This window comes from Prunus avium, chromosome 1 (assembly GCF_965620075.1).
Source record: "Prunus avium chromosome 1, drPruAviu1.hap1.1, whole genome shotgun sequence".
NCBI classification, from domain to species: Eukaryota; Viridiplantae; Streptophyta; class Magnoliopsida; order Rosales; family Rosaceae; genus Prunus; species Prunus avium.
In genome coordinates, this window is record NC_142284.1 from 20,970,665 (window position 1) to 20,985,931 (window position 15,267).

Consider the following 15,267-nt stretch of genomic DNA (forward strand, 5'->3'; position numbering starts at 1 on the left):
CTTGATCGGTTTAAGGCACTGGCATAGCTTTGTAGACCAGGTAGGGAATCTTCACTTTCCTCAGTTAGAGCTTTTGTGCACATATGAATAGTGAGATAGTGGTGCATCTTAAAGTTCCATGGATTGTGACTGAAATAAGATAATTGAAACGGTATGTGATTCTGTGCTGATGACCAGAGAGTGAAGAATGTGCGATAGTGACTACCTTGGGTTTCAATCCCCTGAAATACGGAAGGGGCGTAATATTTATAAAATACGTACGTGTATTATTCGGTAACTTTCTTTAAAATGTACGGCGAAAAATTAGGCCATTATAAAAAATAAAAAATAAATTCTGTTATTTGTAGTTCTTTTTTCAATAATGTATGAAAAATACAAATAAAATATGCAGATAGGATGCGTATTGTTGTCAAATTTTGGGGAAAATGTGTATTATTTGTGAAAAATACATCAATACGCATATAATTTGTGATTAATTCATTTGTATTTTTTCGAACCCCAAAGCTCCTTAGTATGTGTTTGACCTAAAGTACCAAGGAATTCATAAATGATAGAACTTAATGTTCTTGTGTTTGTAAAGTTTTTTGTTTGACTAATGAATTTAGACACAAACTTTAACTTTTATTATCTTGTGGTAGTGGTCAAGCCATCATATGTGATATTTGTGGTGAGATTGTTTTTTGTTTTTTTTTTTGTGTGGTCATTTTTCTGGTGAGATTGTTAGTGGTAGCGTGGTGGTGAGGTGGGATCAAAGGTTTAAATTCAATCCAATCCATCAATTGGATCAGATTGAATTAGATGATCGATTTTGATAATGAATTAAGATAATAATAAAATATATAATATTTTTAGTCAAATTTAATCTAATCATACATTTTAATATACGTAAATGTAAAATATAAATGAAATGCTAGAAAAAATTACTTTAATTCTATAATATATTAAACATAACTTCACGACTAAAAATGTTTATAACTTTCTCATTTTCAATTATAAATATCTACATGAGCCAAAAAAAAACCTTGAAATTAACTAGAATTAATTGAATTCTCATAAACAAATTAATTAACCGATCCAATCATGTTGATTTTGAAAATTAGTGATTCAATTTAATTTACCAAATTATTGAAATGGATTAAAATTGAATTGAATTGAATTGAATTGAATTGGGCTGAATCGGTTTATTTGGGCGGATTGAATTGAATCCTGTGTTCACTTTACCGTCTTTTGTCGGTTTTGTTGTAAATACCGTATATAACCTTGCTCTGCATCTTATCTTATGACAAATAATTTTTTTATTTAAAAATAACCTTGCTCTGGATCTTTTCATCTGGCCGCCGCCACGACACACCAGTCCCCCACCTCCATTGGTGTTTTCACCTGCTGGTCTCCCTCTTCCCTTCACGGCATCTGCAGTGCCCGTTGCCAAATAAACCTTTCTTATTCCCAGCAGCAAGTCCGTTGTTATTTGGGCTTTTGAATCTCACCAATCATTATTTAATTTTTTCTTTGTTCGGCTGCATCTGTGACTGTGGGTTTTCAGTTTTGGGTTTTCTCTAGAAACTACAGCGACAACATACTTGAGCTCTTGGTCTGAGGTTTGTAGGTTGAGTTTTATTTCTTTTAATTCGATTAAGATTCACCTATTTTGCAAGTCTTGATTCAAGTCTGTTAAATCATCGCATACAAAATCATGGAAATTCATTACTCTTTAGACTGATTTATGTGTTAGGTTCTTCAATTGAATTGAGTGATAAAACTTATGGATTTATCTTTTGATTACTTGCATAAAAATCTTCCCAAAATTTTGGGTTAGGAACTGGATGATTATAGGGGGGGCTGTTTTTGGAGCTTTGGTATTTTAAAATTCTTAGCCAATGAAAAAAAAAAATCCTCTATGTATATAGAAAACAAAATTTGGAATAAGGAATTTGGAAATCCTTGCAAGCTTCCAATCTGAAGTTGAACACCTCAAACTTTGTCGAAGGATTTTGTGTACACTGTCCACGAGAACCATCATGATGAGACAAATTTGTACAATATAGGTGATGCAGGAGCATCTACCCGTTAGCCAATACCGCTAAGTTTGAGTTATTTTAAATTGATAAGTTATCATTTGTTTTCCTATTCCAACTAGGATTTGTTTTAATTCCCTGTTTTGGTTTAGTTTTCCTCTGTCAATTAGGTTTCCCTTTTATTCTAAGGTTTGATGGCTATATAAGCCTAGTTAAGAGATGTAATAAGGGTCTTTTATCAGTTTTATTCACAAGTTACAGATTATAGAGTTTCTTTTGGGTCTCTATGCCCTAGAACTCAATTATCTTCGTTCCAACTTCTATTCTATAGCTTTATCCTTCTGTTCTCTGTATTTTGGGACTGTTTGGGTCACTGGACAGCAGCTTATAGCCGCTTTTGATGCTATACTTCTTTGTATTGTGCTGATCTGATTGTAATTTAACATCATCTATAGCTGAAGTTAGTTGAGTTTTGTTCCTTTTTTTTTATCAGATAACTGCTGCAATGGGAAAGAAGAAGACAGAGGAGGCTGGTGCAACCACGAAGGTTAAGTCAACCGGAAAAGATGCTCCTAAAGACGGGAAGAAAGAGAAACTATCAGTCTCTGCCATGTTGGCCAGCATGGACCAGAAACCTGATAAGCCCAAGAAAGGATCTTCCTCAAGTACAAAGGCGAAAGGTGCTCCAAAGCGTCCATCCTACACTGATGATATTGATCTCCCCCCCTCTGATGAAGAAGATGAATATGTGTTGGAAGAGGGCCAACAAGAAGAAAAGCAGAAGAGGCCAGAATATAAGCCACTTGATGTATCCATAACAGACAAAGAGTTAAAGAAGCGTGCTCAGAAGGACCTTCTAGCTGCCCATGCTGTTGAGCAGGCTAAGAAGGAGGCCCTTAAAGACGATCATGATGCTTTCACTGTTGTTATTGGAAGCCGGGCATCGGTACTTGATGGTGAAGATGGCGATGCTAATGTCAAGGATATAACAGTAGAAAATTTTTCTGTGTCGGCTCGGGGAAAGGAACTTCTAAAGAACACCTCAGTGAAGATATCACATGGGAAAAGATATGGTTTGGTTGGCCCTAATGGAATGGGCAAGTCTACTCTCTTGAAGCTTCTTGCTTGGAGGAAGATTCCAGTACCCAAAAACATTGATGTGCTTTTGGTTGAACAGGAGGTAGTTGCTGACGATAGAACTGCCCTTGAAGCAGTTGTTTCAGCTAATGAAGAACTTGTCAAAATCCGGAAAGAGGTTGCAGATTTGCAGAATTCAGCTTCTGCTGAGGAAAAGGACGGTTATGATGATGATGTAGAGGGAGAGAAACTTACTGAATTGTATGAGAAATTGCAGTTGATGGGGTCGGATGCGGCTGAAGCTCAGGCTTCAAAGATTCTTGCTGGGCTGGGGTTCACAAAGGATATGCAAGGCCGTCCAACTAAGTCCTTCAGTGGTGGTTGGAGGATGAGAATTTCATTAGCAAGGGCACTTTTTGTCCAGCCAACGCTTTTGTTGCTTGATGAACCCACTAACCATCTCGACTTGAGGGCTGTTCTCTGGTTGGAGGAGTACTTGTGCCGCTGGAAAAAAACTTTGGTCGTCGTCTCACATGACCGGGATTTCCTTAACACAGTTTGCAATGAAATTATTCATCTCCATGATCTGAAACTCCACATCTACCGTGGAAATTTTGATGATTTTGAAACTGGGTATGAGCAACGTCGCAAAGAAGTGAACAAAAAGTTTGAAATTTATGACAAGCAGATGAAAGCTGCCAAAAGGAGTGGAAATCGGGTTCAACAGGAGAAGGTCAAGGATCGAGCAAAGTCTGCAGCAGCTAAGGAAGCATCAAAGAGCAGGGGCAAGGGCAAGGTTGATGAAGATGACATACCAGTTGAGGCTCCTAAGAAGTGGAGAGATTACAGTGTGGAGTTCCACTTTCCTGAACCTACCGAGCTTACTCCTCCACTCTTGCAACTTGTTGAAGTCAGCTTCAGTTATCCAAAACGGGAGGATTTCAAGCTGTCAGGTGTTGATGTTGGTATTGATATGGGGACTCGTGTTGCCATTGTTGGACCTAACGGAGCTGGAAAGTCTACTCTGCTCAACCTTCTTGCAGGTGATTTGGTTCCTACGGAGGGTGAAGTGCGGAGGAGTCAGAAGTTGAGGATCGGTAGGTATTCACAGCACTTTGTGGATCTCCTGACAATGGGTGAGACCCCAGTTCAGTACCTTCTTCGCCTTCATCCAGAACAAGAGGGACTTAGCAAGCAAGAGGCTGTCCGGGCAAAGCTTGGGAAATATGGACTCCCTAGCCACAACCATCTTACTCCTATTGCAAAATTGTCCGGAGGGCAGAAAGCACGAGTTGTCTTCACATCAATATCCATGTCAAGGCCCCACATTTTGCTGTTGGATGAGCCCACGAATCATTTAGATATGCAGAGTATTGATGCCCTGGCTGATGCGCTTGATGAATTCACTGGTGGAGTTGTACTGGTGAGTCATGATTCTAGGCTGATATCACGGGTGTGTGACGATGAAGAGAAGAGTGAAATTTGGGTTGTTGAAGAGGGTACTGTGAGGACTTTCCCAGGGACTTTTGAGGAGTACAAGGAGGAGCTACAAAGAGAAATTAAAGCTGAGGTCGATGACTAATAAGGCCAGAGGCATTTGTTTTTCTTTTTCTTTCTCTCTTTCTTGTAATGATAGTAAAATTTTGCAGATTCCATGTTTTAAGATTTTCCATGAGTTTGCTTGCTCATGGACTACATCCTACTTACTGATGCATTTTTATTGTTTCTGTCATTTGAGTGTATTATAATTCTACTTTGGTTAAACGGAGTGTACCATTAGCTCATTGATGTATTTACTTCAGCATTTTATATGTAGTTTTCATTTTCAACAGCAGAGCAATTCCCATAAATTATTGTATTTTTTTTTAGGGATTTCTTCTAGGGGAGTTTGTTCTATACTTGTAGACTTGATTATAAGGAAAATTCTGTTGAGAAGACAATTACTTTCGAAATTGGAAAAATATTGTAATCTTGTTGTTTATGGTTTGGTTTGCTGTCTGTCTGTGTTGTGTTTAAGCCCCAACAATTGTTAAATTCTAAAAAGTAGCCTCTCTTCCCCCACACTATTATTCTAAGATACCCAAATGTATCAATCCAATTTCTCATCTTCGCCTAAAATAAATTTATGGTTTATGGTTTGGTGTAAATTTATGGTTTATGTTATTTGAGGGAATATAAGGGGAATGTATATCTCAGTGAGCTTCAATTAGGAACAAAAAGGGTATATAATGCAACCTTTTCACAAAAGTCATATTTAGTTCATGGTTAATATTTTAACAAGGTTCCATGTGATTGTATTAATTAGCTTTTGATTTAGTGATATTTATCTCTAGTTAGTTGGAGGAAGTCTCAGATTCAACTCACATGGATGACGATGACAATATATATTTGTGGTGGGTTTTATATATAATTAGTTGTGACTAGTCTCATTGTGGTGATTTAACCTTATTGTGTGTGTATGAGCAAATCACTAGGGAAAAGTTAGAGAGAGAGGCTCCTCCTTCTCTCTAAGTTTTCTCTCATCTCCACCGCCCTCTTCTGAGTAGCTGGTGTCTCTCCCGCCGCCCTTCGGGGCGGCTGCTCCGCCACCTTTGGTGTGGCTACCCTGCCTCCTTTTGTGTGGCTCTTTTCTCTCACTTTCGTTTTGTCCTTTTGAAAGCCCTTCCTATTTTGTATTCTCTGTTGCAGACCCTTAAGTCTTCTACTCCTTCCTCTGATCTTTCTCTCCCTTTGTTCTACAGCCCTCACATCTCCCTCATCTCTCTTTCCCTTCATCCCTCCCCCACTCCGTCGACCTATTTCTCTTTTCCCACAAAATCTAAAATCCAAAAGTCCTCTATCCCTAAGATTTATTTGGTTTGCCACTGGATTGCTGCAGTTGTTCTACTCCATCAACCCATTCTCAGATCTCATACTTGGATCTGCACTTGTGGGTTCTGCAAATCTATGGTCAATCTTGACCGCAACTTGATAGATCATTTGAGTATGACGCATGGGGGCTTGCTCTCCCAAATCCACACTCTACAGATCTCCTCTCTTGGCTCCCATGGCCTTTGCTTTTCTTGTGGCGGCGGCGGCATATCTGTGGGTGGTGACGGTGTCTTATTTTATTTAGGATTAGATATTAGGGTTTTTGCTTCTTGTGGGCTTTTGTTGTGTTGGGCTTGCTATTTTGGCACTTTAGGTTGGGTTTTTATTTTTTTTTCTGTTTGAGCCTAGGCAGTAGTCTTATGTTAAGAGATGGACTGGCTCCCCTGGGAGGTGTCAATACTCTGATCTCTAACTTGATTACTTGTTCATAGTGTCTGTTTGTGTTTAGTTTGCTTTATTTTGGGCTGTTGGTAGCCTTGTCGTGCTTTGCTCTTTGTTTGTTGTGTCTGGCTGTTGGTAGTCATGTCTCACCTTGATGTACTGTCTGTTGTTTAATGGAAAGTACATTTGACCAAAAAAAAAAAAAAACCTTATTGTGTGTGTATTGACTCGGTGTAAGAGTATACGAGCTAAATTGGATTTCATCAAGTCTCAAGTTTCATGTTTAAGTACATGAGTTAAATTGGCAGCTATCATGTTTACATCTCAACGTTTTAAATGCCAAATATCAAACAAAGTTCTTTCTGCATTTCATTCTCAAAGCCTTGAACAAAATGAGAAAAACAAAAACAAATCCGCCCAACGTGTTAAACCTACGCGGTCCATCGCTAAACGTCAAAAAGTCCACCCAGCAACGACCGGATCATAGCCGCCACTAAACGTGGGGCCCAACAAGGATTGACGGTCCACATAGCGATAGGACCCTTCTCAGCACTAGCAGAAATCCACAGGCCGACAGGTCCACCGTTCTAACCAAAATTAAAAATTAAAAATAAAATATATAAAACAAAAAAATCAATGAAAAAATAGTGAGAACAAGAAAGAAAGTCTGTCTCGAAAAGAGGAATGAGCTCTTCTATCGCATGACGTGTCTTTGCAAATTCTGATGGAGTCGAACCCCAAGCCTTCAGGTTCGTAAATTTTCCCATGAAATTTTTCATGAATTTCTGGCTATTCGATTTCGTTTCTTTTTAATTCTGTTGAATTTCGCGGTGTTTCTTTTCTGGGTTAGACAAAAGTTGGATTTTTTTTTTTCGGTCTTGTTTTCTTTTTGACGTTATTGTTAGTTTGGTTAAGGGGTGGATGGTTTGGGAGTTTTGGTGGGTTGTTAAGAGTTATTGGAGTTTTGGGTTTTGATTGTTGAACAGGGATTATGAATTTTATGTTGGAATTGTTTTGAGGATAGGATTTGTTTGTTTGTTGAGAAAATTTGCGAGAAAAAGGATGGAATTCCAGTTTTGATTCATTTCTTGTTCATCTTTTATGACCCTAGAATAACAAGCACATCCAATTGACTGGAAAAGACTCCTCTGCGCCCCCTTTTAAGTAACAAAGTGTTGGGTTAGTGTCAATGGGTCGAATTGTGGTGATACAGATGACGATTCGGCTACTGAAATATTTATATAATTTAGCTCTTTTATTAATAAAAAAAATGATTATGATTATTGCAATTTGGGTGATATGAATGATGGTTCAGCTATTGAAATGATTGACAGAATGGATTATCTTTTAAAATGGAGTACTAGATTTTATTCGAGCAAAATTAACATGTAGCTTGCTTGCTCATAGCTCTCTTTGTAGCTAAAGCTGTCGATAAAGTTACATAAAGTTTGTTCGCTCAGTATGTTGAACTCGTGGACTATCTTTAATGCTAGGTGGTAACCCCTTAACTCATTTATCACCCAAAATCCCCTTAGGTAGTTTGAGAAACTCAATGTCTTCTGTTGGAAAAACGGTTTCTCTTATTTTTTGTTTTCTTTCTTCTTAAGAGTTTTGTCGGGTCTGTCAGAGTTACCATAGTCCTTCTATGTTGATGTTCTTAGGGTTGTTTGGAACCTGTTGGAAATTTTCTGTGGTGTTTAATGGGTTCAACCAGATTTATCAGAAATAAGAAAATCAAATGGATAGCAGGGTAATCAGAAGCATGGGGGCAAGTAGGAAGGCATAATAGGAACTCGAGGGGAAAAAAAAACAAGAACGTTCAAATGCTTACCAATAAAACCCTAGGCAGTACAAATCAACTAATTATGACCTCCGAACAAAACACAAGAGAATTACCTGAAGCACCCGTGCTTCTACCAAAGTGGCATGGACAGTACCACTTGGACAGTAACTAGCTACAGAAGTTGAAATAAAAAATTTACAAAAACAAACTTTCAAAATCTAGCAAGGACACGCTTCGTGACCACAAACTGTTCCTGTAATTCAGAGATTTAGAGGCAGGCAATGTGCTGTGACATTTTTGGATTTTTGTAAATTTAAAAGATGTAGGAGTTGTAGGAAGTCTGTTTCTGTAACTTCAATGTTTATTAAATTGGTAGATTGTGGTTAAGGTCGTGTGGTAGTTATGGTATTTTTGCTTTGGAAAGTGAGTTACATTTTTGCCTTTCACAGCTAATGGTCCTCCCCCAAAACCGTGGGAGAGAGCAGGTTCCTCATCTGGTCCTGCACCTTTTAAACCCCCATCAGCTGGAAGCACAAGTGATGTAGTTGAGGCTTCAGGAACTGCTAAACCTGGAGAAATAGTTTCAAGTTCTGATAGAAATGCCACTATTAATAGAAATGCTCTTGCTAGGCCTGTTCCCTCAAGGCCTTGGGATCAGAACTATGGGAGCAGCAGCAACTACGGAGGTTAGTGAAAGCATGAACCTCTCCATCCCCTGATTTGTCACTTTCCAAAATTTATTTGTGTTTATTCATCTGTTTTTTGTTTTTCCTAGGCTATGGTTCTACTGTGAACTATAACTCGGGTTACGGCTCTGGAATCTCTGGAATGTCTGGAATGTCTGGAATGTCTGGAATGTATGGTTCATCATATGGCGGAACTGGAGGATTATATGGTGGGGGAATGTATGGCAACAACAGCATGTATAGGGGAGGGTATGGAGGTGGAATGTACGGATCTTCTGGGATGTATGGAGGTGGAATGTACAATAGTGGTCTTGGAGGCCAGATGGGTGGTTATGGAATGGGCATGGGTGGCCCTTATGGAGATCAAGATCCAAATGATCCATATGGTGGTCCTCCATCTCCACCAGGGTTTTGGATTTCAGTACTTCGGGTGGTAAGCATTTTACGTTTTTACTTGTTTATACTTTCATATTCGATGGATGAGAAATGCATAATGTAATAAACAAATGTATTATGAAAGTAGTAAGGTATAATAGACTATCAAACTTTCTAAATGAATGTGTCAAAATTAGCATAACATGAATCGTATTGTTTGCCGGTTTACCTTGTTTTCTGGAGCCTGCTTATAGGGCATCTGTAACTCTTTTCTTTTGGATGGGGATTGGTAGAACAAGAAAGGGATGTGCTTTTTAACACCCCTTATAATAATAAATAAAAAAATTAATTAGAGTTATTTTGGAATTTTGATGACTTTCATACTATTACTTATTCTCAATTTTTCCTCTTATGGCAGACGCAAGGTGTGGTTAACTTTTTTGGTCGAATTGCAATTCTCATAGACCAGAACACCCAGGCATTCCATATGTTCATGTCTGCACTTCTTCAGGTAATCATCTGTCATTGCATCTCTTTATTTGTCGTCAGTGTAGAATAAACTTTTGTTCAACACCTGTGAAATGAATTATTTCTTAGAGAAGCCCATCATTTTCAATCCCAGACATGAAGCATGCAGTAGGAAATTCCAAAGTCTGACATATTTTAATCGGAAGTTTAATGTGGTGGTTTAGAATATCTGGCCATCTTACTTTTTGGTTACATCTTGCCACCTTCCTTTAGTAGATGATTATTGAAATGGCAACTGGAGGAATTCCCATGTATCAGTTGCTGTAACTTTCATGCAAAAAGCACAGAAAGTTCCTATATCTATCTTATTAAAGATGTGGTGACTGGTTTGATAGTGCTTTCATATCCTCGCTTCTTTGGGGTGGAATGGAAAACCAATGGCCATAGCTTTGGAATTATTTTGCAACTTATTAGCCCCATTTAAGCATTTTCTAACTGGTTGTCAATACTTTGCTGCAGCTTTTTGATCGCTCTGGATTATTGTATGGAGAGCTGGCTAGATTTGTATTAAGGATACTGGGAGTTAAAACAAAACCCAATAAGGTTCATCCACAAGGTCCCAACGGGGGTCCTCTCCATGGACCCCATGGACCCCAGAACTACATCGAGGGTCCGAGACCTGCTCCGAGTGGTGGTTGGGACAATGTTTGGGAAAATGATACCAGTAAATGATGAGACTTTACGAAACAGTGTCATCTTGCTTGCCTCTGTGAATCTTGCTTGCATTTAGAGAACCAGAAAAGGAGAAAGGGATCTCTTCCACCTCCAATTTGAGTGAATGGAAATGCCAATATGAATGTTGATGTGGTGTCATGTAATCTCTGCAGCTCGTGCCAAATTGTTTATGGCTCATTAGATGACTAGCCAGTAAAAAAAAAAAGCAATAATAAGATATAAGCTTTGTATCAAGAATTTTAATATGGATGACTACCAATTATAAGTTGTGATGTTACATTCATGACATCCTCATTCTTGATCTTATTCTACCTGCCACAATAAATCCTCTGATCTTGGAAATTAAGCTGGGGTATTTGCTTTGTTTTTTCATCAATGTAGTGCTACACTAGGAGTGAACGTACTTCCACATCGTCCAACTAGTACATTGCTCCCTTGGGGTGTTAGTTTGTGTTTAAAAACTAAAATACATTACAACTCCTAAGCACAACACTACTACTTTAAGCACAGATTATCACTCCAAGTACAATCACTCCAAGCACGAACATTTGAATTTGGTACACTTCCACTCTAAGCACAAATATTACCGCTAAAAGAGTATGCATTGCCGCTCCAAGCGTAGACACTACCACTATTCGCACTTAGTGCAGTGAAGCACCTAGAAAAACTATATTTCCCTATAGTTTTTCATGATAATTGGGGGAGCAAGCTAGGCACATTCATTTTATAGGAGGCCAATGAGTCTGAAGGACTTAGTTTGGGGTATTTTTTTGTGCAAAAAATTGGCTTTATTTTAAAGTTAAGGAGTTTAAGGTCTTTGGAAAAAGTTAGCAGCACTCTGGCCCCCTTTCTCCTTGCCGACAACGCTAGGGGGTAGGTGGCCACTGCCCCTACTCCCCTCCGCCCATCTTCCCCTTCCTTTCCTCATCTCCCCATCTTTTTCTCCCATCTTTTCCCTTCGTCTTATCCCCTCTTCTCCTCCCCAAATAATCTAGATCTGTTTGTCTGTTTGTTTTGTTTGATTGTTTTTGCAGTGTTCTAGGTGGCTGGTGTTGTCTTTATCTCGACGGCGGCGACAGTAGTGATGCTGGATTATGTCTATCATCGGGAAAGTTGTGATACTTGGTGGTTGATGTTTCGTCTCTGTTTCAATGACAGCGGTAGCAATGACGCTAGTGGTAGTTGTTGGGATGTGGTGCTCTTCTCTACTTTACACTGACCAAAGAAATATGCTTGGTCATAGGAGGTTTTCTTTGCCCAATTTTGAGTTGAAGTGTAGTGCTTCTCAAGGGTTCTTTTATCGTTGTTGATGTGGTGACGATGGATTGTGTTTCTCCTCGGGAGAGTTGTGATACCTGGTGGCTGATGTTTTGTTTTTGTTTCAACGGCGGCGGCAGCAACGACGCTAGTGGTAGTTGTTGGGATGTGGTGCTCTTCTCTACTCTGTGTTAAGCTCATAATTTCATACATATACATGCCCTATTTACTTACTTCTTTTGCTTAGTTTCCTAGACTTCTAAGTTATTTGCCTTCCTTTGTGTGTTTTGTAGGCAAATAGAGCAAGAGAGCATAATTCATGCAATTCAAGCATGTTAAGGCCTAATTTGGATGAAGGGAAGAAGAGCTTAAAGACAAACTCAATTTTGGCTACAGCCCCCTGCCAGTCCAGTTTCGTAGGTCATATTGTAAGCTTTGTTTCAGCAACCTACATAGCTCGAATGAGGCCACATTCTTCATGAAAGTTGTTCCAATTGGTGTGTACTATAACATATCCAAAATTCAGCCCCATTGGATAAATCTGGAGTCCGTTACCTAGCAAACACAGAACCATGCTCAGGATGGATCTTATCAGCGCGGAAAATGAGTTAGCAATTTGTTTCGGCCTTAACTTCCTCCTCCGACCTTGGATTGGCCCAAATGATATATGGCTGGAAAGAAGACATTCTGAACTTCAAGTTTGAGTGCTTAAAGTCTTAATTTGCTTAAGGGAAGCCCAAGTTGTAAGCCCTTGAAGTTGCTGGTCATGCTGACCTCAGCATGTGCTGGTTGGATGCTTGGTCATGGTGAGCTAGGTATGAGCTATCATTTCTGGTTGGAAGCTTGGTCATGGTGACATGAAGATGAGCTAGGGCTGCTGGTGGGATCTATTGGTGAAGTGCATCAACCAATTCAAGATTTTCTAATACAAGTGCATCACCCAATTTAGATTTTCTAATACAAGTGCATCAACCATTTCAGATTTTATAAAACAAGTGTTGTATGCATTAGCCATATTGAATTCAGATTTTCACTTCCCCTAGGCCTATAAATAGGGAGGTTCTCTAAGCTTGTAAAAACACCCCAAGGGGGGGAGCTCTCAAGCACTTCTCTAGAGCTCCCTTCCCTTCTCTCCCTCAAATTCTCTTAGTTTTCCTTTCTAGTTCTCAATTCTAGCTTTCTTTAATGTTTTCTTAGTTGTAATTTATTTTTCTTGTAATGTACATTCTTTCTTAAGTATTCAAGTTTAATTAGTTTCCAAGTTTCAATTATGGTTTTTGTTCTTATTCATTATGCTTATAAGTTAATATTCTAGTTTGAATGATTGATCACCATTTAGGCTTGCATGTTAGCTATCTTGGTTTGAATTAAGAGTAGACACCATGCTTTAATTCGAATTGAACTATGAATAGGAAGAGTATGTATGGACATTCGACAACAGGGATTAGATACATACTTGGTTGTTTAAAATGTTCTTCTATGCTTAATGGGTTCCTAATGCTTAATTTTAGGTTAGACAACAAATGATCAAATTAGGGAATTAGGAACACAAGGTTATGACCACACACCATGGCTTAATCATACTTTAGCTAGAATCAATCCATTAATCTAAATTGAACTTGGGAACTTATTTGCTTGAGTTACTTATTTCTTTCTTCCTTGTTTTATGTTCTTTGTTTTTGTTTCTATTTTGTGTAGGGAAACTAAATTGGATCATTCAATCACCAATCCCTGTGGAATCGACCTCGCACTTACATATGCTATACTACCAACGGTTCGTGCACTTGCGAGTATCACAAGTTGAGGATGCAGCTTAATCCATTTTGGTGGAGCTAAATCTACGCAACAAGTTTTTGAAAAAAAAATGGGTTGTGTAAGCTGGGACTTAAACCCAGTTCTCTTGCTTGTTGGGCAATTGTCCTTTTCTGTTGGACTACAAACACAACTTGTCCATTAATGTCATTAACTTTAAAACTTGAAATTGTCCAGTTAAGAAAAAAAAAATAAAGTAGGAAAGCCAAATAGAATCAAACAATGTTACCGATCCCCGGCAACGGCGCCAAAAACTTGTTGCGTAGATTTAGCTCCACCAAAATGGATTAAGCTGCATCCTCAACTTGTGATACTCGCAAGTGCACGAACCGTTGGTAGTATAGCATATGTAAGTGCGAGGTCGATTCCACAGGGATTGGTGATTGAATGATCCAATTTAGTTTCCCTACACAAAATAGAAACAAAAACAAAGAACATAAAACAAGGAAGAAAGAAATAAGTAACTCAAGCAAATAAGTTCCCAAGTTCAATTTAGATTAATGGATTGATTCTAGCTAAAGTATGATTAAGCCATGGTGTGTGGTCATAACCTTGTGTTCCTAATTCCCTAATTTGATCATTTGTTGTCTAACCTAAAATTAAGCATTAGGAACCCATTAAGCATAGAAGAACATTTTAAACAACCAAGTATGTATCTAATCCCTGTTGTCGAATGTCCATACATACTCTTCCTATTCATAGTTCAATTCGAATTAAAGCATGGTGTCTACTCTTAATTCAAACCAAGATAGCTAACATGCAAGCCTAAATGGTGATCAATCATTCAAACTAGCATATTAACTTATAAGCATAATGAATAAGAACAAAAACCATAATTGAAACTTGGAAACTAATTAAACTTGAATACTTAAGAAAGAATGTACATTACAAGAAAAATAAATTACAACTAAGAAAACATTAAAGAAAGCTAGAATTGAGAACTAGAAAGGAAAACTAAGAGAATTTGAGGGAGAGAAGGGAAGGGAGCTCTAGAGAAGTGCTTGAGAGCTCCCCCCCTTGGGGTGCTTTTACAAGCTTAGAGAACCTCCCTATTTATAGGCCTAGGGGAAGTGAAAATCTGAATTCAATATGGCTAATGCATACAACACTTGTTTTATAAAATCTGAAATGGTTGATGCACTTGTATTAGAAAATCTAAATTGGGTGATGCACTTGTATTAGAAAATCTTGAATTGGTTGATGCACTTCACCAATAGATCCCACCAGCAGCCCTAGCTCATCTTCATGTCACCATGACCAAGCTTCCAACCAGAAATGATAGCTCATACCTAGCTCACCATGACCAAGCATCCAACCAGCACATGCTGAGGTCAGCATGACCAGCAAATTCAAGGGCTTACAACTTGGGCTTCCCTTAAGCAAATTAAGACTTTAAGCACTCAAACTTGAAGTTCAGAATGTCTTCTTTCCAGCCATATATCATTTGGGCCAATCCAAGGTCGGAGGAGGAAGTTAAGGCCGAAACAAATTGCTAACTCATTTTCCGCGCTGATAAGATCCATCCTGAGCATGGTTCTGTGTTTGCTAGATAACGGACTCCAGATTTATCCAATGGGGCTGAATTTTGGATATGTTATAGTACACACCAATTGGAACAACTTTCATGAAGAATGTGGCCTCATTCGAGCTATGTAGGTTGCTGAAACAAAGCTTACAATATGACCTACGAAACTGGACTGGCAGGGGGCTGTAGCCAAAATTGAGTTTGTCTTTAAGCTCTTCTTCCCTTCATCCAAATTAGGCCTTAACATGCTTGAATTGCATGAATTATGCTCTCTTGCTCTAT

The 15,267-nt window shown here is 38.6% G+C and overlaps 2 protein-coding genes across 3 annotated transcripts; both read left to right on the forward strand.

Moving 5' to 3' along the window:
- Nucleotides 1-1,292: 1,292 nt before the first annotated feature.
- On the forward strand, nt 1,293-4,926 carry ABCF4 (general control non-repressible 4). Of its 2 annotated transcripts, none has more exons than XM_021956521.2 (2): nt 1,293-1,606; nt 2,509-4,926. In XM_021956521.2, the coding sequence occupies exon 2, from the start codon at nt 2,521-2,523 to the stop codon at nt 4,672-4,674; it is 2,154 nt and encodes a 717-aa protein (XP_021812213.1). In that variant the 5' UTR covers nt 1,293-1,606; nt 2,509-2,520; the 3' UTR covers nt 4,675-4,926. The 2 variants fall into 2 exon arrangements, with proteins under 2 accessions (XP_021812213.1, XP_021812212.1); XM_021956520.2 differs by having other exon boundaries at nt 1,293-1,598.
- Nucleotides 4,927-6,931: 2,005 nt separating this feature from the next.
- Nucleotides 6,932-10,488, forward strand: PEX13 (peroxin 13). Its single transcript, XM_021956523.2, has 5 exons — nt 6,932-7,093; nt 8,577-8,813; nt 8,903-9,246; nt 9,607-9,699; nt 10,176-10,488. The coding sequence occupies exons 1-5, from the start codon at nt 7,069-7,071 to the stop codon at nt 10,386-10,388; spliced, it is 912 nt and encodes a 303-aa protein (XP_021812215.1). The 5' UTR covers nt 6,932-7,068; the 3' UTR covers nt 10,389-10,488.
- The last annotated feature ends 4,779 nt before the right edge of the window (nt 10,489-15,267 follow it).

Bases quoted from the DNA above. Each gene is read 5' to 3' on its own strand.
- ABCF4 (XM_021956521.2), top strand. From the start codon at position 2,521: ATGGGAAAGAAGAAGACAGAGGAGGCTGGTGCAACCACGAAGGTTAAG.
- PEX13 (XM_021956523.2), top strand. From the start codon at position 7,069: ATGGAGTCGAACCCCAAGCCTTCAG. The intron at 8,814-8,902 runs GTTAGTGAAAGC...TGTTTTTCCTAG, and splicing joins GAGCAGCAGCAACTACGGAG to GCTATGGTTCTACTGTGAAC. The intron at 9,700-10,175 runs GTAATCATCTGT...ACTTTGCTGCAG, and splicing joins TCATGTCTGCACTTCTTCAG to CTTTTTGATCGCTCTGGATT.